General features: G+C 46.1%; 2 protein-coding genes and 1 long non-coding RNA gene across 4 annotated transcripts; all 3 read left to right on the top strand.

Annotated features, from left to right (window-relative positions):
• Positions 1 to 958: 958 nt before the first annotated feature.
• Positions 959 to 6,150, top strand: LOC120706927 (receptor-like serine/threonine-protein kinase At2g45590). 2 transcript variants are annotated; one of them, XM_039991690.1, is made up of 2 exons: positions 979 to 3,116; positions 3,160 to 6,150. In XM_039991690.1, exons 1-2 carry the CDS (start codon positions 1,090 to 1,092, stop codon positions 3,191 to 3,193), a joined length of 2,061 nt encoding a protein of 686 aa, XP_039847624.1. In that variant the 5' UTR covers positions 979 to 1,089; the 3' UTR covers positions 3,194 to 6,150. The 2 variants fall into 2 exon arrangements, with proteins under 2 accessions (XP_039847623.1, XP_039847624.1); XM_039991689.1 differs by having other exon boundaries at positions 959 to 6,150.
• A 5,082-nt stretch (positions 6,151 to 11,232) lies between these two features.
• LOC120706928 lies at positions 11,233 to 14,250 on the top strand. Its single transcript, XR_005688538.1, has 2 exons — positions 11,233 to 13,970; positions 14,073 to 14,250. It is a non-coding gene; the product is annotated as an uncharacterized LOC120706928 (long non-coding RNA).
• An 849-nt stretch (positions 14,251 to 15,099) lies between these two features.
• Positions 15,100 to 17,385, top strand: LOC120709780. The gene is made up of 6 exons (XM_039995431.1): positions 15,100 to 15,123; positions 15,201 to 15,664; positions 15,742 to 15,823; positions 16,188 to 16,288; positions 16,378 to 16,963; positions 17,051 to 17,385. The coding sequence occupies exons 1-5, from the start codon at positions 15,100 to 15,102 to the stop codon at positions 16,583 to 16,585; spliced, it is 879 nt and encodes a 292-aa protein (XP_039851365.1). The 3' UTR covers positions 16,586 to 16,963; positions 17,051 to 17,385.
• The last annotated feature ends 8,942 nt before the right edge of the window (positions 17,386 to 26,327 follow it).

Genomic DNA, 26,327 nt, shown 5'->3' on the forward strand with positions numbered 1-26,327 from the left:
CGAAACGAACAAAAGACTAGTTGCTCAGTGTATTAAAAACTCCACCAAGCTGAGTCGACCAACCAGGCCTATAGTAGATCAAGAAGCGCACGAACTTGAGCTTAGCTCGACGTCTGACCCTAACCAGGCCTATAGTAGATCTTTACACCTGTTACTTGTATCTCATGTTAGGTCAGTATTAGTGTTAGGGTCATAAGAGTGTCATGACATTAAATTTGGTAATATATACCAATAGTATGAGGAGAGAAAAAAAAAGTATCATGAAATGTGAGAGGAATGTCATGATGCTAACCATCCACTGGCATAAGTTCTTAAGATTTTAGTATAAATAATTGTGTCGATAACACTCCCACTGAGATTGTTCTTATATTCGGTGTATGAAATGAGTAATTTGATGATCAGAATGAATATGGGCCATGTTTGGTTGTGGAGTGAAAATGTTTTGATGAGAGAGAAACGATGCTTTGACCACTAATTAGGAGTATTAAATAAAGTCTAATTATAAAATTACCTCCACAACTATGGTACTGTAGCAGTTGCTCTAGCTAATGAGGCCTTTGACCGCACGATTAGAGGATGATTGAGCGCGGTTACTGTAGTATCACTGTAGCCAATTATGATGGAACTTGGCTCATTAGATTCGTCTCAAAAAGTTACACCCATTCCTAAAATTTTTTTACAAATAGACTTCATTTAGTACTGCATGCGGGCATTCGTCTTTTAGTACAATTGTAATTTGATGGGTAACCAAATATGGCCATGGTTGCGTTTGTTTGGTCCGAATCCCGGGGCCCGGGGTTGCTATGGCCTATGGACCAGGCCTACATTGACTTCTTCCCCTAATCCCAAGGCCAACCTTTATCATCGTGACCGATCAACAAACTAAATTAATCACAGGTCGCCATCCCCACGCCTCCCTCGCAGCCGGGCATCAGCCTCTGCAGGTGGCCCCGCACAGGCAATGGTAATCGAGGCAGAGTCAGACTTGTCTCTAGGCTCCGAACTGGAACCCAAAAGCTAATTAATGGTGGGAAGACAGTCCCCTTTCCGCCGCCGACGTTTCCTCCTCCGCCGCCGCCGCGCCTCCCGATGCCGTCGCGCCAGCGCCTTCTTCCGGCCCCCTCCACCTCCGCGCCGTCCCCGGCTGCCGCGCTCCTCCACCAGCAGCACCGTCACCACCAACGCCACCTCGCCGCGAAGGCCGCGGCGGCCACGGCGACCGTGGCGGTCGCCCTCGCGGTCGCCCTCGTTGCCGCGCTGTGGTGGCGGAGGAGGAGGAGGAAGCTGGCGGCGGCGGAGCCAGAGGGGACCAAGGCCCTACGGCGCCTATCGTACCGGCAGCTGAGGCGCGCCACGGCCGGGTTCGCCGCGGGGAACAAGCTCGGCCAAGGAGGGTTTGGGCCCGTCTTCCGCGGCGTTCTCCCCCCGGAGAAGGGCCGTGGGGGCACTGAGAGGGAGCGGCCCGTCGCCGTCAAGGTCATGGACGCCGCGGGCTCGCTCCAGGGCGAGCGCGAGTTCCACAATGAGATCGCCGTCGCATCCCATCTCCTCAGCTTCGGCTCCACCTCAACCGCCGAGGAGGCGCTCTGCTCCAACGTCCTGCTTCCGTTCGCTTACTCGATGCCGGCGCGCGGGGGAGAAGCCCGGCGGCCGCGCCGGATGATGCTGGTGTACGACCTCATGCCCAACGGGTCGCTGCAGGACGCGCTGCTTGGCGCGGGGTCGCGCCGCCGCCCGGAACTCGTGTCCGAGTGGCCGCGCCGCCTCGCCGTGGCGCGGGACGTGGCAGCCGCGCTCCACTACCTCCACTCCGTCGTCAAGCCGCCGATCATGCATGGGGACGTCAAGCCCAGCAACATCCTGCTCGACGCAGACCTCAAGGCTCACCTGGCCGACTTCGGCCTCGCCCGTGTGTGTTCCGACCCTGACCCTGAAGGCGAGCTGGTGAGCGGCGTGATTGCTGAAGGCAACGGCATGATTGCAGAAGGAGCTGATGCGAATGGGAATCCTGATTGGGGATGTGATGATGACGTCTCAGTGGTGACGGAGAGGACCACGGTGAATGGGGAGGGGAATGTTGCGCCCAAGTCGCCAGAGGATGATGAGGGCTTCACATCTGCATCGCCGGCAGAGGCCGCATCCACTTCTGTGTTTGACAGGGCCAGCGTTGACAGTGGTACGAACAGCCGCAGCGGCAATGGTGCCTCACGTACTGGTGGCGCCACGGCATCAGGAACTGGGAGTGATTGGTGGCGGCGGCAGGACAATGGTGCACCAAATATTGGGGTTAAGGACTATGTCATGGAGTGGATTAGATCAGAGATCAAGAAAGAACGCCCGAAGAGTGATTGGATTGCAGGGACAGCTGTAAACAATCCAGTTGCCGAGAGGAAGAAGTCGAAGCGGAGGGCGCGAGAATGGTGGCGCGAGGATTATGTTGATGAGCTTGCCATGAAGCAGAAACGGCGGACACTTGCCAAATCAAAGAGCCAGCAGGTCGGGTTGCAATGGTGGGAAAGGGATATTGATGATGACTTTGATGAGAAGGGGCAGTCCAAGTGGAATTTGGTAAAGAGCTGGAGTCGGAGGAGCAGCAATAGCACCAGCTATGGCCATGGGAGCATTAATTGGTGGGTAAATGGTGCAAGAAGCAGCCGTGATTGGGCAAGTGGAGAATTAGTTCCCAAGAGCGGTGGTACAGTGAGCAGCACGCCTAGCATGCGTGGCACGGTATGCTATGTGGCTCCAGAGTATGGTGGCGGAGGTCCATTATCGGAGAAATGTGACATCTACAGCTTTGGTGTCCTATTACTTGTTCTTGTTTCTGGGCGCCGGCCATTGCAGGTAATGCCGTCAGCCATGTCGGAGTTTGAGAAGGCAAGCCTTATATCATGGGCCAGGCACCTTGCACGCGCCAGCCGCTTACTTGATCTGGTTGACCCTGCCCTGCATGATGTTAACCGTGAAGAGGCATTGCTCTGCATTACCGTTGCACTCCTCTGCATCCAGAGGTCTCCAGCTCATCGCCCATCGAGTCAGGAATTGATCCAGATGCTCTCTTGTGAGGGAGAACTGCCAAACCTCCCACTGGAGTTTTCACCGTCACCACCTGGTGGGTTCCCTTTCAAGTCGCGGAAAAAAGTTCGGTGAGTTTGTTGGGTTCCCTTTCAAGTCGCGGAAAAAAGTTCGGTGAGTTTGTTTAGGTTCTTGCTTAGATGAAAAGGTAGCATCAACCTTCTGCCTTTCTGTATGCTTCCTCATGTATGCCTTCCTTGTATCTGTTTTCTTTTCCATGTACTAATATAAAAATCTTACTAGATGCCAAAAAGGTGATGGAAATCTCAATTCACATTGCACAAGAACTGTGTCCCCATGAATCATAGGCCCATACCCAAATTTAGTACCAAGGGCCATGGAGGTTACTTTAATGACCCTTTGGAGTGGGAAGTATGGTTTTTTGGTATACCGTATTACATCTTTTTGTTGGACATGCCTAGAAGGTATTGCGTTATGGACCCCCGCGAATTTGGTGGCTGAGCTGTATGCCTACTTGTATGTTGGATTCAATCTTTTCCTTTTCTGATCAAACTTTCTCCTCCTTTTGCATTTTCACTATCACTTTTTCCTTGCGTGGTCGATTCTGCCCAGTTGCTACAACTACTACTTAGAATATGAGAGTCAACAAGGTCATTATGCTATCTGCAAAGGCTTCATTGAGGTGTCAGTACCAGTGACACTCAGTCTTGGTAATGTGGTTCACCAACATGGTTGGACACAATATATTGGTAGTGGTAGGTTCGATGTTCACACAACCAGCCAGTAGGTTAGTTGTTAACATACATAGCATCATATTTGTAGGTTTGCCTGCATTACTTCAGAGTTTTGTTGTCCTACACTATTGTTAATGTTGTTATTAGAATCTATACACTGTTTGATGTGAATGGGTAGGAAGACTGTCAACATTGGGGCACGAAAAGTCACAAAAATATTTGGCTGTCAACTTTTCTGTGACCCATGGTTTGGGCTGAAAAATTGACCACCACAAGCCCTGAACTGAAGTACATACTTTGTTTATTCCCCCTCGAAAGAATCCATCATTCTCCCTGTTGAGCCACTGTGTTCTTCATTTATTCTCAATCTGAGATGGCTGGTGCTCCATAGATTTATATTTTTCAATTCTGGTTACACTAATATCAAGGGTAAATTGGTTCAAAGGGCACATTGGGTATTATACTTTAATGATGGGGATGGTGCATTGAACCGACCTGCAAAAATGAGCCTAACGGGCTCCACTTCAGACCCACAAAACTGCTTTGGTTCAGAAGTTCAGAAACCAAAGAACTGGACAATCGAGAGGTTCAACCCATCCCTTCGAATCGGCGGCACTGCAGCGCTGACTACCGAGCTACGCCTCGCCTTTTTCGTCACCGGCGTCGTCCCATCGTGCCTGCTATGAGCAGGTTATAATGTCGCGGCGCTCTGAGGGCTGAGCAGATTGGATCGGTCCGCCGCCGGCGGTTCCCTCCTCCCATTCTCAGGCCTCGGCGGCAGCGGCTTTCCTGCCCCCGTCCTCAAGTTCTCAGAATGATGATGACTCCTTTCTATCGCCTGCAAGAGATCTCCTGAATCTGCGTGGTATGCTCCCCTTCTCTAATGAACCAAGTTCTTAACTTCCTTGCTACTGGTCTAGTTCTAAATCAAAGTTTCTTTCTCAATTTGTATATGCTTCAGTTTGTGTGATAATATCGCTCTATTATGAAAACATGACTAGTACATCACATAGGCTTGCTCGACGAAGCAAATTTGAGTGAGATCTTCAGTGTCTCATTTGCCTGCCTGTAGCTACCTTTATAGTTTATCCTCATACTGAAAACCTGCTAAAACTATTGTACGACTGCCAAAGATGAGTGCTATTTATCTAACTAGACAGTTTAAATATGCACAGTACAACTGAGTCATTAGCTTTGTTTGAATTATATGATTGGATGGTAAATTGGTAATCCCTCAACGCTTAGTGTGTCACTGCTGCTGATCAGGGGGAGTTGGTGCCTGGCGTTCTTGTTGTTGCCAGCTAGGAAAAACAGAGGAGAGCCCTTCCATTTTGCTTGCTTCCTATTCGTATTGCAGTACTACTGCTACTTCTTTGACTCTTTCCAGCTTTCTCAGTTTTATAGTTGCATTGGCTATTTGTTCGGAGCTGCTTTATAAATTATCTTGAAGTTTATATCTTTGAGAAATTTCCTCAAGTACTGTAACTTGAAACCAGCAAAATAGGCTGCATCTGCATCTTCAACTGAGATGACCTAACATGTTTGCTTCTTTCCAATCTTGATTCACTTGTTTAATGCTGGTCTGGACTAACATTGATTGAAAGTACCTGTATAGATTAAGGACAGTTATATTGTAGACCAATATCAAACTGAAACTCAGATGTATTGTTACAATTAAAAAGGCTATATTTCTTAGTTGTACACTCTTCATAGTTATTTGTTCTACATTATTTCAGTTTGCAATTCTGAAGGTATAGTTTCACAATATTGTAGATTAATCAATTTCCTTATGTACTAAACCTCCAGCACTTTTTCTTACTCACTTATGGATGTCTGAGCTAACACTTCTGTGAATTTTGGTTTAGGATAGCACTTTAGTAGCTAACTCACCAATACTTTTTCTTTGTTGATTGGTGCTTTACATTTCTGTAACTAGGACACATTTCTCTAGTTTTATTTTGTGACTAATCGTCATACACTTATTAGAAGCCCAGTTTTCTTGTTGCAACAGAATGCTTTGTACACAAGTTCTCCGTGTTGGATTATCAAGGCATCCTACTTTTCTTCGTACAATTGCAAGTGCCATGACTGCAGGATCGTTGAAGAGGCGTACAAGGGCCATGGCTGCCGGAACGGTGAATAGGCTGCCGAGTCTAGTTGGAGGAGCACTACAAGACTAGATGAATTTTGATATCTATTAAGCTAATTCTGTAATTTGTGGTTTTATATGGTTCATCGTGTCATGGTACTCTATGGAGACTATGACTATGAACATCACATCTAGTGCATGTTATTTTCCTGCTATTATTAGCTGAAGTTCTGCTAGAGACAAATTAGTGCTGTGCTAGTCTCCTTGTCATCAATTAAAAGTAATTTTTTTTGCCAGGAAAAAGTAATTTTTATTATTGAGTCATTATTTTTCTTGTTGCCTTAGTGTTGGGCTAATATTGGATAATTATTAGTTGGACTCCTTCGTGCAGCTAGGGGTAGTAAAGGGCTTAATATTTTGAACTAGAAAATCTAAGAGCCAGGTCCTAAAAGGGTCGGGCTCTAATTTTATACAATTTTGAACTAAATAATTTAAGGGTCTTTTTGGGCTGTGAAGAGACCATTACGGCCATCGCCCATTACCACCCCTACGTGCAGCAATATCGATGACTTCTTACATATACCACTTATCTCTACTCCTAAAAAGTATGAATGGGCGACTCGTCCGTCATGCGACGGAAGCGCCTCCTCTTCGTCAGTCTCCCTCGCGAGATCAGCAGCCATCCGATCTATGTTTTTTCTCGCTGCGAGCGGTAGTCCGCAAAAACTACCGCCCATCCGTCGTCGCGCATCGCCAGTCTGCCTCGCGCGATCAGCAGCCATCCGATCGAAGTTTTCCTCGTTGCGAGCGGTGGTCCGCAACAATCGCAAAATCCGATCGTCCCGCACCGCTCGCGGCCGCCCTCACAAATTCACAATCCCCAGCCAAACCCCAAGCATCATCCACCGGCAGCCAATCCCCAGCCAAATTCGATCGTTTGCCACCGCCGCCGGCAGCTCTGGGACGGAGAGGTGGTGATCCCGTATGCGGACCTGCTGCACGTGTGCCAGGAGGCGGGCGCGGCCAGGACGCGAGACGGTCGCACGACGGCGTTCCTGCTGCTGCCGCTTGTACGTCGCCGGCTACGTTCCACCAGTCCGTCTCCTCAAATCCGGCGATGTTCGAGCCTCTCTGTGACACACTAGGTGTCTGCACAGTAGAATTGTATTTATTTTATGCATCATGTGCTTAATTTGCTTGAAAAAGGATCTTATTGTAAAAATAAAAGGTTATTTGTGTAAATATGATTTAATGCAAGGTCCTTTCTATAACTTAATTTGAATAGGGAGAGCAAATATTGCTTTTATGGAGGGTTTATTTATAAAATTCAGTGTAATCATTACATGGAAGAAAATTTTACTTTTTAGTCTGAATTTGAGGTGAATTTGCAATGGAAAAGACAAAAGTCCATTAAATTCAAAATCCTTCCTATGTTTTCAAAATAACTCTTTAATCTTTGGTCAAATCAATTTTTGCACAACATCAAAGTTGTAGATCTTGAAAAGTTGAACAACTTTCATGTTGGGTACTTTTTCATTTGAGCCCTACTTTAGAAGTTATTTTAGTTTTACAGTGGGACCCTTAAACTTTTCAGAATTTGCAAACCAGTCCAGCCTCCTTCCTCCTCCCTCCCTCTCTGCTTCTCTGTGCGCCGGCGCTGAGCGGCGCTGCCCACCGCCGAGGAGGGCCGCAGGCCACCTCCTGCTTCGCCCACCGCCCCACGCGGCACCGCAGCGACCTCCTGGACCCACTCCCCCTCGCGCTGGACCCCTCCTCCCCACGCCACGCCATCCCGACCGAGCTCCACGGCTGCCACCTCGTCGTCGCCGTGGCCAGCTCGCTGCAGTGCCACGGACCCCCATCTCTCACGCGCCTCAGCACCCAGAGCACCCCCGCATCCTATTCTGCTCACTCTTTCGCCAGCTCCCTGCCCCAAACCTCCAGAACACCGCCGTCGCCCACCCGAGCTCCGACGAGCTCGACCTCACCGTCGACCAACCACTCTAGCCCTCCTCCGCCCACGCAGACCCTACCTCTACTCCGCCTCATCCTCGCGCAGCTCGCAGACCTCTCCTCCTCGCCCAGTACCCACCGGAGCACCCTCGCCGCCGTTCCCCGTGCTCCGACCGCCGCTGCTCGCGGTCGACGACCCACCTCCGGCCGCCTCCTCCTCGACATGACCCCACCAGAAGGTAGCGCTTGGGGCCCTGAAGCTCCCACGCCTCTCCATCCTCGCCGCCGGCGACCAGAGCCGCCGGAATTGGCCGGTCAACACCTCCCCCTCGCTCTGACTCTGGCCAGGGACCTATTTGCTAGGATTTGAAATCTTCTAGGGGCCTGGATGTAAGTCTTCAGTTCTTTTCCTTTAATTTTTAGGTTGAACTTTGAAAATGCCTAGAAATTCTTAGAAAAATTAGAAAAAATGCAAATCCAAATGTTTTGGAATCCTTGTCACAAGAACTATAAGTTTTATCACATGCACATCTTCAGTTTTGGTCTGTATTTTAATCCAAGAAAAAGAATTGAATAATTAGGCTTTATTTGTTCTATGAGTTCTACTCAGTAACTGTATGTGGTTTTTGGCTAGCTTGTATCTTGCAGTGTTACTCGTGCCTGGTAAAAATTTGAAACATTTTTGATATCATTAGCTAGGTCAAAGTTTCAAGATTCCTAAATCTACTAGTTTTGCTAATTTATTTGTGCTGGTAGAGATATTTAAGCTCTGAGTGTGAAACTTTTTCCATGCTTACATGCCACTAAAAACTTGCTGTTTTATAAGTTTGGGAAATTTTTTCGATCTGTTTAACTATATCTTTGATTTAATACTTGTTAAGATGGGTTTAATTGTGATAAATAGTTATCTTGCTTAGAAAATTCTGAAATTTTTTTTGAACTCTATTTCTATCATATGTTCATGTCTGTAAATTTTAGGATCCATAAACTCTATATAACTTTCTGTACTAATTAGTTTTACCCTATGTAGTTTAATTTTGTCAAAATTATTACTCCTGTTTATGCCTAGATAAATTTTGAAAAATTTATGGAACTTTAATAAGCATATGAGTCATATTCTGAACAATTTTGAGCTTCATAAGTGTTGTCGTTTGTTCTGTAGAATTTGATCTTGTTCTAGGTGCTGTCTGAGTAAATGATTTATTCTGATTAATTGGCTGCATAAAATGGTATGAAACTTGTAGGGAAGATTTCTCTTTGTACTTCCTGTTTGAGGTAATTTTTCTGAATTTAAAATCTGTTTGTGGGTTGAGTTACTCATTTCTTAGCAAATCAAGATTTACATGCTTTATAAACTAACACTTATTTTGTAAGTATAATCAAATTGTTTTATGAGGTTGATCATGTTGTTTTGTGTAGTAATAGTTATTAGATAATTACTCTATAAACGCTTGCCCAGATGATAAGTATGTTTTCTTAGTGTTAGACTACAACTTTATCGTGAAATATGTATGTGGTAATGTCATCTCTTGCATCACATATAGATATGACTGTTCTAGCGGACGGGACGTACGAGCTGATCCCGGAGTCCGAAGGAGTTGATCAAGAAGCCCAAGTGAACGCCGCCATACTGACTGAAGACCCGGACCAAAGTCCGGAAGAGCCCAAGGCTGATCTAGTTAGCGACTACCACGAAGGCAAGCCCCGGACATAACCCAGTATTTCAAATTATGCAACTTATCATTACTATTTACTTGTGCATTTACAGTTCTTAGGATTTGAATTAAAACCCTAGATGCATGATCCTAGGAACCTATGTACTGAACACTAGACTTGAGTTCGAGTAATTGCTATGCTTATAGGACCGGTAAAAGTCGAGTGATTACCTGTCACTCGCGAGCTTAATAGGAATTGTTTGTTTACATTCTGCAATAACTATAAGGACGTCGAACGGGGTCGTGTTCGATATCATGACCTTGGGTGAGACCCCGTCTGAGTTGATGAATTTTGCTAAGGTCGCGGTGTGTGGTAGCGGTGGTTAAGTGTTTGAAAGTACTAGCCACATGCCGTAAATATGGTACACGGTAAGCCTAGTAGCTGATCGGACCGATGAGTGGATATACCTTTCACTCTCTCTTAGAGATATGTTTTTATTTATGTTTACGTTGCGCAACACCACGGGTGCAGGGAGGAAGTTGGTGCCCTGTAGTCGGGGAGAGTGACCCTATCCACGAGCCGGAATGAAAAGTTAACGGTTGTTTGGAAACGACCCGACGGTGTTCCAAACGTGTGTGTTAGGTTTACCTTGCAAGGTTGGAAATCCGATTCGAATCGTCCGTCTCTCGCGTTTATTGAGACTGCTTGATCCCTTTGCCACACAGAGTAATAAGAGTAACATTATTTGATCAATCTTGATGTTTGACTAAAGTTCTACCATGGTTGAGTAGAGTTAGTTGCTTACATAGAATGGATAATCAGCTAGAATATTGAAATCTAAAATGTGAAATTAAGGACATACTCTTTATTGCTTTTCAGCAAAAGAAAAACCAGAGCCAACAAAACCCTGCATAGTCTAGCTAGGTGGACTAAGTATATCCGTTGACAATTAAGTCTTGCTGAGTATTAGTATACTCAGCCTTGCTATTGAAACTTTTTCAGGTATGAGCTTTGAGGACCAGATCGCTAGTTTGACTTGGCCCTGCTCTTTGCCTTCTGGCTGGTCTGTAGAATGGGATCTGTCTTCGGCTGGCAATGACCCTGACGAGTGATTCCTTGCTTGAGCTAACTTGGTACCCTTTTGCGATGTGTTGTAGCCGTCGTGTTTGTTTTCCGCTGCTTAAACTCCAAACTTTAACTTATGTCTTGTATAAGGTTTTACTGAGTTTGGACCTGGAATAATACTTTGAACTCGATGTAATAACTGCTATGCCTGTGTTGTAAAATTTGTGGTTGTAATATCTCTGGACTCGCCTTCGTGCGAGGTATGCTTGTTCGATCTGTGAACCGGTGGTTGTATCGGGACATTACCCGACAGACTAAAAATTGTTCCGTTTGAAGTGCGTTTGAGCCGGTGTTGCCTTTAGGGTGATGGCCAGCGCACTTGAGCTGGGATAATTCAGGTGATTCTGCCACACTCCCCGCCGCTGATCAGTACCAAAATGGAACCAGCCTCGATGTACTCTCTGTTTTCCTCTACTCAATGCACTCTCCCATGCCCTAAATTACCGGGATTTTAGGCTGTGGGTGCCGCCGGCCACCATGGCTGTTGCTCTGAGGTTTTCGCACCTTAACCCCCCCCCCCCCCCCCCGGACTGAATGGGCTAATTCTATTTTTTTTGTCTCACTTATCTTACAAGATTCTGCAGAAAAATCCCTTGTATCTATAATCTAGCACAAAACCTGAAAAGTGATTGATCGCTCACGAACACTTAGACCACTTACATTTCATAACCTGAAAACTTGAACTCGATTTCTGTTGAACACTTGATTGATCGCTCACCAACGTTTGAGCTCGATTTCTATTGAATACATGAGTGATTTCTGTTGAACACTTGAACTCGTTTGAGTGAAGTTACACTCACTGATCAAAACCTGAAGTATGCATAATCAGGCATGCTTGTGATCATCAAAATTGTACATATACATGCTTTTAATTTGGTTCATGGTGGTGCCAAACAGTAGTAGAGATTAATAGAAATAGATCGGAAAAAAACTCAAGAGTGATTGCTTATACTCTGAATTTTTACTCTTGTACTAGCATCTGTTAATATGCATAAGATGATCCCTGGTCCCTGGTGTGTTAACTCTTGGTTAATGTGTGGTGGGATTTCTCTCCTCTAAATTAGTTAAAGTCATAACATGTTTTGAAAAAAAACATGAAGTTTTTTTTAAAAAAAATCTAAGCCTTCTAACATTTGATCTGTAAAAGCTGTTTGTTGGCATCTATGTGCCATGTACAGTTGGGAGTTATGAAACATGGCCCTTCTGTCTGTACACTGAAACAATGTACAGTTCCTGAAATTTATCAAACTTGAGATAGCAAAACATGCAAAGGTTGGTGTGTCCAGGCCAGCACCTCAAAAAATTTTATCTGGAGCATACTTTCAAGTTTATTGCTTGCCTGTTTGGTCTGCTCAGGAACAATTGCAGATATATGGTTGTTTTCATTTTGCAGCTATCATATTCTTATTCTGATATAAAATTGCAAATTGTGGCATACAAACTGCATGTATTAACCAGCTACTTGCAGGTGAATTTCATAAACATATGGCCAGTGATAGATAGAATCTTGTTTTGCAGTAAGCGAACTTATATTGTGTTAGTTTTCTAATGGTCTATGAACAAGTGCTCTTTAAACATCGATATATCTATTTGTGCCTTAATAAGCTTTGTGATGGGCTGATGGATGCTTGTTTCTGATCTCTGCCTTTTTTTGGCTTATTGCCCTAGCTGTTTGCCTATTTCAGTACCCAAGTACAAAGATTTCTGCAGTCATTAACAGAATCCATATTCTTGACTGATATGGAGCTAAACACAAACACAGTATATTATCAAAGGAGGCAGGGAGTACAAGATATTTCTTAATGTAGTCTAAATTCCCTACATATACTCTGTATTCTAAAACCTATTGTCTGATCTATGAGTTGTACGACATTGTGATTGGTCAATACTTGATGTATCTGTAATGGTCAATGCCAATCCATGCTAGCACACCATTTCTATGATCCAAATCTCAATATTGTGTGTGGTCACTGGGTCAGACACCTATTATATTTATTTGAAGGTTCTCATAATCTGGTTATTGTTTGGTGCCAACCTGTTGAATGTACATGGCAAGCTTATTCTCGAGCTCAGGTATAACATGCACACTATTTTTTTTTTTTGCATTCATCATGCCTCTGTTGTCTATTTCCAATTCGTTCCGTTCAAGGTGCACTTTTCTGAAAATGGAAGAACCGGTGAATAAGCACCAAATATGGCTCTACTTGGTTCTGTTTAAAATGGCTTATGCATCAGGGAAATGATGTGGTTTCTATATCAGGTGTGATCTTATAACTGCATTCTCCTATCATTGCATTGGCAGGTACACAATGTTCACGCACACATGCATTTTCAGATACTTTTCTTGTATATACTTTCACTCTTTCAGAGAAGTGAAATGCATCATACTTATAAGTCATTAGTAATTGGAAGATACTATGATATGGGAAGTATCCCTTTTCAACTATGATATGACCAGACGAACATATTCCAGCCTCCTACAACATACCTAGGGTACTTGTGCTGGTTCCAAAAATGTTGAGATTTAACAAGATTGCTCTTCAATACTTCTGCAGTTGCCATTCACTTCCAAGTTCTATGCAAGTCATCACTTGTCAAATTTATTGTTTGCATGTTACAGTTGTCTTATGTTTGGTTAATGACAGATGCTTTCTTATGTCTTTGGGACAATGCACATGGAAAGCGGCAAGTAGGCGGCGTTGTGTTGGAGGATGAGCAGGTGACAAGATTATAGTAATATGCCAATATTGTCTTTCAGGGTCTGTGCAGTTTGATAATTTTTTAGTATCTTTGATAGTATGAATATTAGTCTTTGCTGAAAAATTGGAGCTGGTGCTCTAATCATGCAGAATTTGTAGTAGTTTCAATATGTGAGAATTTGAAGCTGTCGTGCAATGACCGCTTCTGTCGCTTGCTTGCGATCAAATCTGCAGTTGTGGGCTGTGATGGTGTTGCAGGCTTCGAGATAAGTAAACTTTTTTCTACATAATAATATGGATTCATGAATGCTTTTAGCAGTTTCTGTGATGAGATAATGAAAGTACTGATGCCGGTTAACTTTGAATATGCTTCCTGAAGACCAAATGTTGTTTATTTTATTAGATAGCAAAAGAAAAGTACTGGTTTAGAGGATGATTGACAAATATCTAGGTTTGCTGCAATGAGAAACAGGGGTTGACATTGCTACGAGCCTCCACATGTTAACGCAGCTGCTCTGCCAATGCATCTTGGGCATGAGTTGAGGTAGGACACTGCTACCTTGGAGGCTAGACAATCGGGAGAGTGCAGTGATAACCAATCTCCAAAGAAGGATGGATGCTTATGGGTTCATAATTTATAGAGATTAGGGGAAGCATGCAAGCCTTATAATATAAAAGGTGAGATCAGCTTCTTGGTTCTAATACTGCAGCTTTGATTTAAACGGTGAATTCATCATAAATATGAAACTTAGCAAGAGAAAATCTATGCATCCGTCACAGCAATGCGACGGATCATGATGATGGCTGATAAAAGTAATGCTGCCATTGCCAGACGCGTGGAGTGCTTGAACCTTGCTGTCTAAATATGTGTGTCTCACTAATTCCTTTCTTTCTTTCCAATAAACCCATGGTATGTTGGTAGACTTGTGATACATGTATTTGACACAAATTCATTTAATTTATACGTGCCTGAATTTCAGTTAATGTATATATGTATGCGTGATCAAAATTATAGATTGTGGTTCTAATAAATCATTAGTTGTGCTCAACTTGTTCCTCTTGCTTTACTGTTCTTTGTACATCAGATTGTCACAAATTGATGCAGGATGTGGACAATGCCTAAACTGATGAGATCGTCGTTGATTGATGCAAGATGAACACCATGTTACCTAAACTTTGTGTATTGCATACTAAAACTTTTTTCTCGCCCGTAGCAACTGCATACTAAATTTTTTTTCTCGCCCGTAGCAACGCACGGACATGCCAACTAATAAACCTGGCGACGGTGCGTCGCTCGGCACCGTCGTCCCGCCTGCGCCATCGTCCCGCAGCTCGCTTTCTCTTCCCCGTCCGATTTTTCGTCCCGCCACTCGCTCCCTCTTCTCCGCTCAATCCCCAGCGATCCCGCACCTCGCTCAATCTCCGCGATCCCGCACCTCGCTCAATCTCCGCGCTCCCAGACTCCCGCGCTCCACACGCAATCCCGGTTTTCCTTCCGTCAGCTGTGCCATCGTGATCCCCGCCCTGGCGCTCCATCCGCCGTCGCCCTAGCAGAACCGGCGCCCCACCGCACAGCCTTCCCCACCATGCCCGGCCGTCGACCCATCCAAGCCACGCGCGGGCGGAACCGCCGCCGCGTTGTCAACCTATTCAAGACGTGGCTACCTTGCTCCACCCCATCCCCCTCCTCATCGCTCCTTCGCTTCACCCCGCCGCCGGCCGGCCTCCTCTCCATCTCCGCGCACTGCACCCCGTGACGCCGCCCCGCGCTAGGCCCCGCAGATCCACCCTGACGCGCCTTGGGGACATGTTCCGCCGCTCTGCCGAGGACGTCCCACTCCGGCCAGATCCGGACCCCACCTCTCTCCCTAGCAAGCCCTAGCATGCCCCGCCGACGCCGCCGATTAGGTGCTACGCCGGGTCCTCATCCCGCTCGTCCTTTTCACGGGGCTCGCCTTCCGTGTGGACGGCGGCGGCGGCGCGCTCCCCGCGCCCACGCCCTGCATCGCGCTTCCCGAAGGAGCTGTTCTGGAGGACGATGGAGCGGCGGCGGCGCGCTCCACGGGCATCACGACACCGCCACGGGATTGCGTGCGGGGATCGTCATACAACCGCAATAAACGGCCGCCGGCATCCTCTCCCTCTCTCTTTCTTGGTGCGGAATGGGAAGCTGACGAACGGCAGGATGCCCGCCCCACCCACCACCGTGGCCAAGGGAAACCAGCCCACCGTCCTGTCGCAGAGGGCCTCGTTCCCGGCGCGGGGGCTAGCCGGTGGCACCAAGAAGGCCTCATCCGTCGCAGCGGCGGCAGCGGTACCCAAGCTAAGCTAAGGCAGTCGTGGCCAACAGATCAGGACCATCGCGGCGTCAGGTTGGTTTCAGTTCGCTCTCCAGTTGGATAGGTAGCATGTTTGACTGTTTGTCGTGTTTGCTCAATTCTGGAGTCAGAATTGAATTACGTGCAGGACGAGCGGCAGACAAGAAGCCAAAGGCGAATCCGGCTCGGACGCCTGTTGCTCGCCAGTCGATGGTAAAGATCCTTCCTTGACTGGTATCTTGCTTGAAGCTGGCATCTTTTTCGTCTATTTTTTGTTGCATCAGTGGATTCGGCTGCGCCAAATGATGCAACTCCCGCACCAAGAGTAGTTGCTGGACCACTACAAATCAAGATTTGGGCATACGTTTTCCCCCCTTTTGCGTTGCAATTTCAGTTATTGTCTCTAAATAGAATGCACCACTATTATCGGTTGTCTGGACATTTGCTATTGATCCCATTTCTGATGCTTGCTAGAAATGATTCAATCAATATAAAGTTGTTGCCTTACTAGATCGACTAATCAAAACCGTTATCAATTTATGATTTTTATCAAAAGGCTTGGCATTTTCGTTTGCAGAAACTCTTGAAATTGGGTATCAGGTCACATGAGAACGCCCCCAAACCATTGAAACAAGTGCAGCCAGGGAAAACAGACGATGATGTGCGCTCCATCACATTGTGAGAAATTCTTCATGATAGAGTGATAGTCTCTTTTTTATTCTTCCATGTGGTATAAATGATTGTTGTCATGCCGTGTTGTTTTGCAGAAGTACGAATACTCCCCATGTAGCAGCTCGCAAGAGTGCCGCTGCTGGCTTTAGTTTCAGATTGGAGCAGCGTTCTGAGAAGCGAAAGGTGGTGAGCAATAGATTGGTCATGTTTGATTATTGTCCCTTCCATTTAATCGAGTTTAGTCTGTTAAAGAAATGGCAATACTTTCAGTATTTGGTTCTTGTCAGTTGTGATGAGCTATGAACTGTTCTCTTCTGAGATGTAGACACTCCTTCTTGACAGCATCGCTCTCGAGTCAGCACATACATAATAGTTGTAACATGTAAGTATACTGCTTTGATTTGCTTATGTTTCTGATCATTGAATTCAATTCTTTGTCAAATTCAGTTTTAGCTAATCTTTTGTTCTGAGCTTAGTTGCCCAATTTCCTAATAATGCCATGCTTATCTTAGTTGTCCAAGCATGCAGGATTTTTTTTTTTTGCTTCTCTTCCATATAAAAATTGTGTTTTCAGTGCTTGTACCTCTGAATACATCAACTCTATCTGCGACCTCTGCACCCCTACTTTCAGCTGGTATTCTGCTAAAGGACAACCATGTTGCTGAATTTGACTACAAGCAGGTCACATAGCTGACAAATATTTGGCTTTTCTTGAACTGTTGATGCACCCATGGACAGTAATGCCATTTAAGATTTTGCTGAATTCAGGTTCATAAAAAGTTCTACAAGTGATTTATTCTATGGGGGCAACACTGAAATGTTCATGGTCAGCTTGGGATTCAGAGGTGTGCACACTTACTAGATCATCAAAAATAAAAAAAGACTATAAGATAGAAATTGCAAGCTGTTAAATGTTAAGTCTTTATGAGGAGGTTTTGTTTCATACGAATCAATTTTGTCCATATGTTTGCCATCTGGTATTATTCTAATTATGTAGCAAAACTACCTGGCAACAAGACATGCAAGTTACTAACGCTTCTTTTATGTGTAAGAACATGAAATTTTGTGCTGTTTATGGGCAGGCCAATATTAATTCATTTTTTTATGGAAAAGCTTGACAATATGGCTTGCCAATTCATTCAAATATTTGCTTCTAACTTCATTCAGCTGTGGCTAAATGCACACCGTTCAGGACCATCCTTGAGTGACATGTGTTTGTTTCTAATGCCTAATTGAGCAATGCTTTATTCTGTAGATCTTTCTTGTATGGTCTCCTAATATGTGTTATAGGCACAAAACAGTTTTAACGGAGAATTGGAAAATAATGATAATACCAACTCTTCGTTTGCTAACATGTTTTGCCAATTATTGATGATATTGCACATTGCTGCTTGCACTTCAGAAAGAAGGAATAACAAATCATTTCGATCTGACCAATTAAGAAAATCAAAGCACACTCTTGATTCTTGTATTCCTTGTATATACGAGTGCAGAAGGTTAACCTTTTATATGAAGGGAGTACTCTGCTACAAGCCTACAACAATCTATACAGTTGCATAAACTGAAATTTTTTAATGTTCTTATTATGTGAGGAACCATAATTATATATGAAATTCTAGCATCTTTTCAGTCTTTTTCATTTGTTCTTACTTTGGCTGCCTGAACTAAACTAGCCTATGTTTTTAAGGCCTCGCCTAGGCGACAAGGTGGTGGCAGCTCGCCTTGCTTAAGGTGTCGCCTTAGTCCGCCTTAGCCCGTCTAGGCGATAAGGCGGTAGTGGATCGCCTCGCTTTACCGCTTTAAAAACATAACTAGCATTACTTTTGTTGTAGATGCTTTCATCAGATGGCAATCAGGTGTGCTGAATGCAGACATCAGCGGTAACTAGTCCTGGGCATTCCGTTCTAACCGAATCGATCGTTTCGGTTCTTCAGTTCCCAGTGAAGTTCGGTTATTCAAAAATAGGAACTGTTCGGTTCTTTTTAGGATCAAGAACTGAGCAATTTCGGTTTCGGTTAGTTCGGTTCGGCTCCGGTTCTAACCGAACTTCACCTTGCATGCAGTGCAGGGGAGAGCCACCGCGGCGCGCCTGGCTTGCCAGGGACTACTGCCGCCATGCACCGCCAACTTCTTGCCTGTAGGGGACGGCCGTGTCGCCGTCTGGCCTGCCGCCGTTGTGCCCCTGGCGTGCCGGGGAGGCGGGGAGCAACGCGGCGCCTGGCCAGTGGGCTTGCCGGACTCGGAGACCACCACTGCGGGGATAGCGCGGCTGCCGAAGAGGGCGGGGCGGCGGCCGGAGAGGAGCCGCGCGCCGGCGGCCGGGGAGGGCGGGGCGGTGGCTGGAGAGGAGCAGCGCCGGCAGCGGCCGGGGAGGGCGGGGTGGTGGCTGGAGAGGAGCAGCGCCGGCGGCCGGGGAGGACAGCGCGGCGGCCGGGGATGGCGGGGCAGTGGCCAAGGAGGGCAGGGCGGCGGCCGGAGTGAAGCTGGGGTGGCGGCTTGGGTGGGCGACGCGGCAGCCGGGGAGGGGCTGGGCTCCCTGCGCGGTCGCGCCTGCGACCGTGGGGGCTGCTGGCAGCGGCGGGGTGGGGGGAGGGGGGAGGGGGTGCGGTGGGGGCCTGGTGCAGCGGCGGGTGGGGGGGGGGCTGGTGGGGGTGAGACGGTGAGTGGCCAGAGGTAGGGTTTTGTTTGGGCTTTTGGGCCATCTAGCAGTTTATGGGCCGAATGTAGGATGAGACCGGTTCTTCGGTTAACCGAGCTTAGGAACCGAACCAAACCGAGTATTTCGGTTCCTGAGAATTAGGAACTGAAATTCTCGGTTTCGGTTCGGTTCGGCTCCGGTTCTCGGTTTTTCGTGCCCAGGGCTAGCGGTGACATGGAAGTAATAAGAAAATTAGTTTCAAGTTAATTGCTGTTTTGTATCATCCGCTCCTCTAATCATGTATGTACATCAAGTGACATCAAACCAGCACAATTGTTGTTCCAATTATGGAGCTAAGATTATTGTGCATTCTGCATTCGTCAACTAAGCTGGAGGGGTGCTAGAGGCCAAAGCTATGGGACTTGCTTGCAAAATGCCACGTGGGCGTCAAGGAGGTAAGGTGTAAGGGAACCGAGTTTGACTAAAATTATTATTGTCATTGTTATCTATGCGCACATATTCCTTCCCTCTCAATTGAAACATATGGTGCAGACACGCTTCTTGGATTTGGGATGAGCTAAATGGATCTATATATAAAAATCTTGGTGGTAGCAAATATTTGTTTGATCATTCATCTGAATCTAATAATGTTCTATTGGCGCATTTCTTAAAAAAAGTGGTTTGAAGATGCTGCATACTCAACTATAAGGAGGTGGTGGCGAGGAGTGGTTGACACGCAAATGTGGATTTCTGTTATGTTCACACACCTCCAACAATTTATTTGCATAGTGGGGATTAACTACGCAGAGCATAAATATTGTTTAAAATAAAGTGTGCATATATTGCTATTTAATTTATGTTACAGGTATTTGGTATCATGAAAATTGTTGCTCATACAAGAAATTTATTTTACCCATTGCAATGCACGCCCATGAACCTAGTATTGTATAATTATTATACATGTCCATTCAACAAATTAGACAGTGCTGCGGCCCTAGCTGGCTAGCAGTACCATCCTCCTGCCGCTGCTGTAACAAATGATTCGACCTGCACGAACCATCGGGGCACCAACCAGGCAGCTTACTGGCAGATTGGATAGACTGGTGCCCCAATACTACTTGATTGGATACCCGCTTCTATTTTTCGTTACTATAAATACTATTTGAAGGAATGGTAACACGACTGCCTCTAAAAATAGGTCTGCAGGGGCGGGTCACCCTTCACCTATTTGTACAAATCCATTTTCAGGGGCGGGTGTCGCCCTGGTCTGCTCCTAAAAATGGATTTGCACGGGCGGGTAAGAGGGTGACCCGCTCTTGCAGATATATGCCCATCCCTTTAAAAAATTAACAGATTTGAATTTAAATTTTTTTAATATACTTCCTCTATCTTTTAAAATTTGGATTCCCATCAATTTTGAGTTATCAAGCTAGTTCGTGATCGAATGTCATAATGATCGACATAGAAAATTATTTCATAAATATAAATAATTATACATGAAAAATTAAATCATATAGAAATAAAACATATATATAATACAAAGCATCATTATAGTACATCATTAAAATTTAAGCACAAACATATATTTTTCTCCTATTTACCAGCGCTACTAGAGGAGACAAAGTGCTGTTGGTCCTCCCACTCACGAAGAGCAATGTTTAGGGTTCATTGCTAATCCGTGATCTTCCTTAAAAAATATGCCTCTTGGATGGATCACTTGGTGCATAATGAAATGACATAAATCGACGACTATATGTAGAAGTTATTCCTCATGGAGTGACCCTCGTTCCTATTTGGATGGATCTGCAATTAATGAGAATCCATAGAGAAATTAAGCACGTGTTAGATATATGCAAAAAAATAATGTACACATGTACATCTATCCCTAATAAAGAGTGCTCCCTTACACATTCAAGATAAGTTGTGTGTCTACCTTGCAGCTTGAGATGCCCGCATATGTAATACCTATAGTACACAGAACCAGCAGGTTGCTTGTGGCACGAAAAGTTTGTGCATAGCGACATTTCTATTTTTTTTGGGTGGGATGAGCACCTCCTAGTTTAATATAGTGTTTAAGAAAGTAAGAAATGAGAAGTTAGTTCATAAATATATATAGTTTTATTGAAAAATTTGTATGATGTACGAATGGAGGATAATAAGTTCGCTAACATTTTGAGGATGAATAAGAATTCCTTATATCTACTCTTTGTCCAATCCAAGTATCTTCCGAGAATAATGCTTTACTTTATTTTAGTTTCTCTTAACAGAATAAAAGTTCTGCTCAACAGTTGCCACATCGCTTCTTTCTTCCCCTCAGAAACTTGTGTCCAACTACGTCCAACTGGGGATTGTTGGATCTAAAACTACCTTTATTCTGATTGTAGCACCAATGGTATTTCGAAACTTTGCATTTATGGGCTCTCTTGTCATGCTAATTGCATTTACTCTCCATTGCCCTTCGGGGTATTGGTTTCTTAATCGCTGGCCCATTTCTTTTTGTTTTGGTTGTCAGAGGTTGTATTTGCAAGTTTTGAACTTGAGCTTTTATTGCCTTCCTCTGTGGAGCTTGGGGGACGGCATCAGTGTTTACTCCTTCCTGTCAGAGATGCCTACACGGATCATACGATTTGGCAAGTCATTACACATAGTCTATAAAAATGTATAGTAAATGCTTGGTTGTAATTAATTGCATATTTATTAGCTGACTTGAATTCGGTTTGTAATCGAGATCAAACTCGTCCCTTGAAAGGCTTTCTCTTGGTGGGAAGGGGTGTGGATCAACCGGAACGTGCAACTTATCTCCTACCCAAGCCCCTTGTCCAATCCTAGGGTCTAGAAGCTAAAGTGTGGTTTAGGGATTTATTTGGATAAAGATGCGTGTAAGAAAATCAAGTTGTTGATCAGAAAATCGCCTTGACTCTTACTTACCTGTCATGTCATAGTCTATGACAAAGATATTCATCTATAAGTTTAAATGAGTTGGCTCTCATACCTTTGCTCTAGTAACTTACTCCATCATGGGGCTTTTTAGCTGTCTCCTTGTCTTGGGTTGTTGAGAGTTAGAACGGTTCGTGTAACACCCGGTTTATAAAAGGACATAAACCGAGCAATCATATACGTGCCAGGATCAAGTCACACGTATATACAACAGAATGAACAATATATCATAGCACATATCACGAATAAGACATAATAAATCAAAATACGAATGTTATTTATTACATTAATGACAAAATGTCTGATACAGCGGAAGCGAAGTACAAATACGAATAAAACTCTCCGAAGCTGAGCAGGGCGCCACAGGGACGTCGACTGGGAGACGAACGCCTAGAAGTCCTCGTAGTCCTGGAAGTGCTGAGCGAACTCCCTCGCGTCGGCAGGAACTGAGCAGCAGTAGCGTAGCCAAGAGGAAAAAGTAGAGAAGAGGCAAGAGTGAGTACACAACTTGTACTCAACAAGTATAACACAAACTATGAGGCTCTAAGGTTGGCTGACTCAACTGCATTAGCTTTTAAGTGTTGGCAAAGTTTTATTAAAGCTATTTACTACGAGTTGATGAATTACCATAAACCCAGTTACATAGTATTTAATCAGAATTAATTATGATACTACTGAGAACCAAACCAAAACCAAGCCACCAAGGTACCCCGAGAGGCACCTCCCTCGTCGGAAGGAGACAACCCCACTAATCAAAAGGAGGATCTGGGCCGCTCATAACCGTGAGCACGGCTAGTATACCAGTTTTACACTCTGCAGAGGTTGCACATCTTTACCCACAAGTCGTGAGCTACGCTAGAGGTTCATCACACTTCCTTAGGTGAGATGACTAGCGACTCACTACGAGGCCGTTACAAAGAATCTCGTTGGTAAGGCGTAACCGCGAGAGTTAGGTCAGCGACGATGGGGCCCACCTCCGGGGGTACAAGCACAGGAGCGCAATCCAAGCACAGACCAAGCCGGAGGAGCAGGGACCATTGAAGCTTACTACTCTTGCCCCGCAGGTAAGTTACTCCAAACCAAAAAGACCTAATTAGTAAGCCAAGTCTATCCCATTCTAGCCTTGTGGTAGCGCTGTTGTCCTAGGTTGTCGCTCTATGAACCGGTCCTTATAAAGAGTGGCCAACCAAGCACTAAGCACCGTGCTGGCCCCCTAAACTATGTTTCTACAAAAACCATCTTTTAACGAGACGTGAGCCACTCATCCACACAGAGGGCCACTCTCAGAATTAAATTCAAGTAAACCATTAATCAATTTAATTAAAAAGGACCAGAATGTGTTATAGCGCAGCAACCTAGCACAACTAACCAAAATGCAACCCAAAGGTATATATAAAGGATATAAAGTGGCTAGGAATGTCCTTATAGGCATACAATATTAAATGCAGTATGAAAATGTAATTAAGAGTGATAGGTTGTTCATGTTACACTTGCCTTCCTCGTACTGCTCCTGCTGCTGCTCAAAGTGCTCAGAAGAAGGCTGCTCCTGGTACTGGTACTGGGGCTCCTCAGATGGATCAACGTCTACTCACGAACACATGGCCAAATCAATGCACGAAAATAAGCATACAAGCAAATACTAACAAAAACTAAGAAATAGTACATCAGTACATAAAAACAGCACACTAAACTAGTCTAAAACTATTCTACGCGTTACAACGATCGCGTGGATATAAAGAACGCCTAAAACGGAGCTAAAACACATAATCTAGGCTAAAAACAAGGTTCAGGGGCTAAACTGCAAGAAAACTAAGGTTCCAAGGGGTTTTCTGCAAAAACCGAGGGTCTAAACGTAATTAAAGGGTAGTTCTGGGGTTTGACTTGCAAAAAGTCAAGGGCTGGACGGTGGGTTCGAATTCTAGAAAACTTAAGGGCTAAAACGCTAAAAGCTGGACTAAACTGCAATTTCTTTTAACTAGAGGTGGACTGCGGGTTGATATCCATAAAAGGCAGGGGCTCTTTAAAAAATGTTACAGGCCGAAGCGGTATGTTTAGACTTGAGCCGTTGGATCTAGATCTCAGGGCCAGGATTAGATCGGTTCTGGATCTAATCTGGATCGTCCACGCAAGATCGGACGATCAGGGGCGAGCTGGACCGTGGGCGGCGGCGCTGGTCGCCGGGGACAGGGCTTCCGCGGTGGAGGGATCGCCGGAGTAAGCCAATCCGGCGCTCCCGGAGTCCACTCGGGATTCGGTTTGGCCGTGGAGCACCGCCGTGGCGTGCGTAATGCACTGGAGGCCACAGGGAGGCGGCTCGGGGCTGGGAACGGGCCCCTCGACGGCGAGGGCGGCTCGGCGGCCACGGAGCTCGCCGGAGCGCGGTGCCTGGGCGCCTAGAGCGCGCCAGGGTCTACGAGATCTAGCGCAAAGGGATCAAGGGGCCCGAGCGGTGCTCACCGTGCTCTAGTTTGGAAGGAGACGCGGCGCAGAAGGGTCGACGGCGAGCTCGGCGGCGATGGCGTGGGTGGCGTTCGCGGAGGAGTCGACACAGCGATGCCTCGGGCTCCGAATCTCCTCGAATCAATGCGGGGTTGCGCTGCGAACGAGAACCTGGGGTTAGGACGGGTCAGGGACCACCGGCGGCGAGAAATCGAGCGGGCGGAGGTTCTCACCGGCGACGAGGTCTTAGCGAAAATCCGCCGCGATGGTGGTGGAGATCGGGGCAGCAACCTCGGGGAAAACTCCTAGCAGCCCGGCGGAGCTCCTGCGGTGCTCGGCGAGGGCGGGGAGGTGGTGAAGCAGCGTGGCCGCGGTAGCGCGGTGCTCTGCGCTGCAGAGCAAGGTGAGCGGCGGCGGCTAGGGTTGGGCGGTGATGGATGACGGGGTACGGGGAAGGCCAGGGCCTACTTATAGGGAGGCGGCCAACCTAGGCGTGCGCGCCCGGTTTTGGAAGGCCGACGTGGTCTTCGCCGGAGATCGCGGGCGGGCGGTTGCGTGGGGGGAGACGAAGCTGGCGGGTGGGCCAGGGATGTCAGCGGGAGCGGGCGCTTGCAGAGGCTGCGGAGGCAGGCGCCGACGTGTGGGGCCCAGGTGGCAGGCGGGTGAGCGGGATAGGCTGGACGCATTCGCGGGCTGATGCAGCGGGGAGAGAGAGACGGGGTTGGGCTCGCGGCTCTGGGCCGGACGCGGGGAGCGGAGGGGAGCTGGGCCCACGTGGGGTTCAGCTGGGCCAGGGATTTGGGTTGGGTTTCCAGGGGAGGTGGGGCTGGGCCTGGGTCGAGGGTTGGGCTGCTGGGCTAGTTTGAGTTGGGTTTGGATTTTCTATTTTCCTTCTCTTTTCTAAATCTAGCTCCTATTCAAACTCAACCAAAACTAGTTGAATTCAAACTTGAATTTGAATTCTACTCCAAAACTCAAACAATTAAAACAAATGCACCAGCATGAATGCAACAACAAAAATTAAACCTATGATAAAATTTTAATTACTTATAGAATAAAAATTTAGATTAAATGCAGGTCTAACACAATAAACCTTAGAAAATTAAATAAAGCCAATTAAATTTATTATTAAATGCTGGAATTTAAACTAGGGTGTTACAGACCCTACCCCCTTAAAGAAATCCCGTCCCCGAGATTTAGCTGGGCTGGCTAGCAAAGAGATCTGGATATGTCTTCTTCAACTCATCTTCTCGCTCCCAAGTAGCCTCAGCTTCACTGTGGTGACTCCACTGAACTCTGCACATCTTGATGCGCTTGTTCCGAGTAACCCTCTCTGATGTCTCCAGAATCTTCACCGGATGCTCAGTATAAGTCAGATCTTCCTGCACATCTACTCCATCCAGTGGTGCCTGCTCCTCGGGTACTCGCAGACACCTCTTCAGCTGAGATATATGGAAGACATCGTGAACTCCTGAGAGGCTGAGAGGTAACTCCAGGGGATAAGCAACTTCGCCTTTCCGCTCTAGCACCTTGAATGGCCCCACATACCGAGGTGCTAACTTCCCCTTGACATTAAATCTGCGAATTCCTCTCATCGGAGACACTTTCAGATACACATAATCACCGACACTGAAGGTCAGATCTCTCCGTTTGCCATCTGCATAACTCTTCTGTCTGCTCTGTGCAATCCTCAGATTTTCTCGCGCAGCCTAAACCATCTGCTCTGCATCATCTATGATCTCAGGGCCAAAGAGCTGCTTCTCACCAATCTGATCCCAATAGAGAGGAGTTCTGCACTTTCTGCCATACAATGCCTCAAAGGGGGACTTTTTCAGACTGGCCTGATAGCTGTTGTCATATGAGAACTCAGCATATGACAGGCACTTATCCCAACTAGTACCATACTGAATGGCACAAGCTCTCAGCATATCCTCCAACACTTGGTTGGTTCTCTCTATCTGCCCATCTGTCTGAGGGTGATAAGCCGTACTGAAACACAGCTTCGTATCCAAAGAATCATGGAGCTGCTCC

This window comes from Panicum virgatum, chromosome 5K (genome assembly GCF_016808335.1).
Source record: "Panicum virgatum strain AP13 chromosome 5K, P.virgatum_v5, whole genome shotgun sequence".
Taxonomy (NCBI): Eukaryota; Viridiplantae; Streptophyta; class Magnoliopsida; order Poales; family Poaceae; genus Panicum; species Panicum virgatum.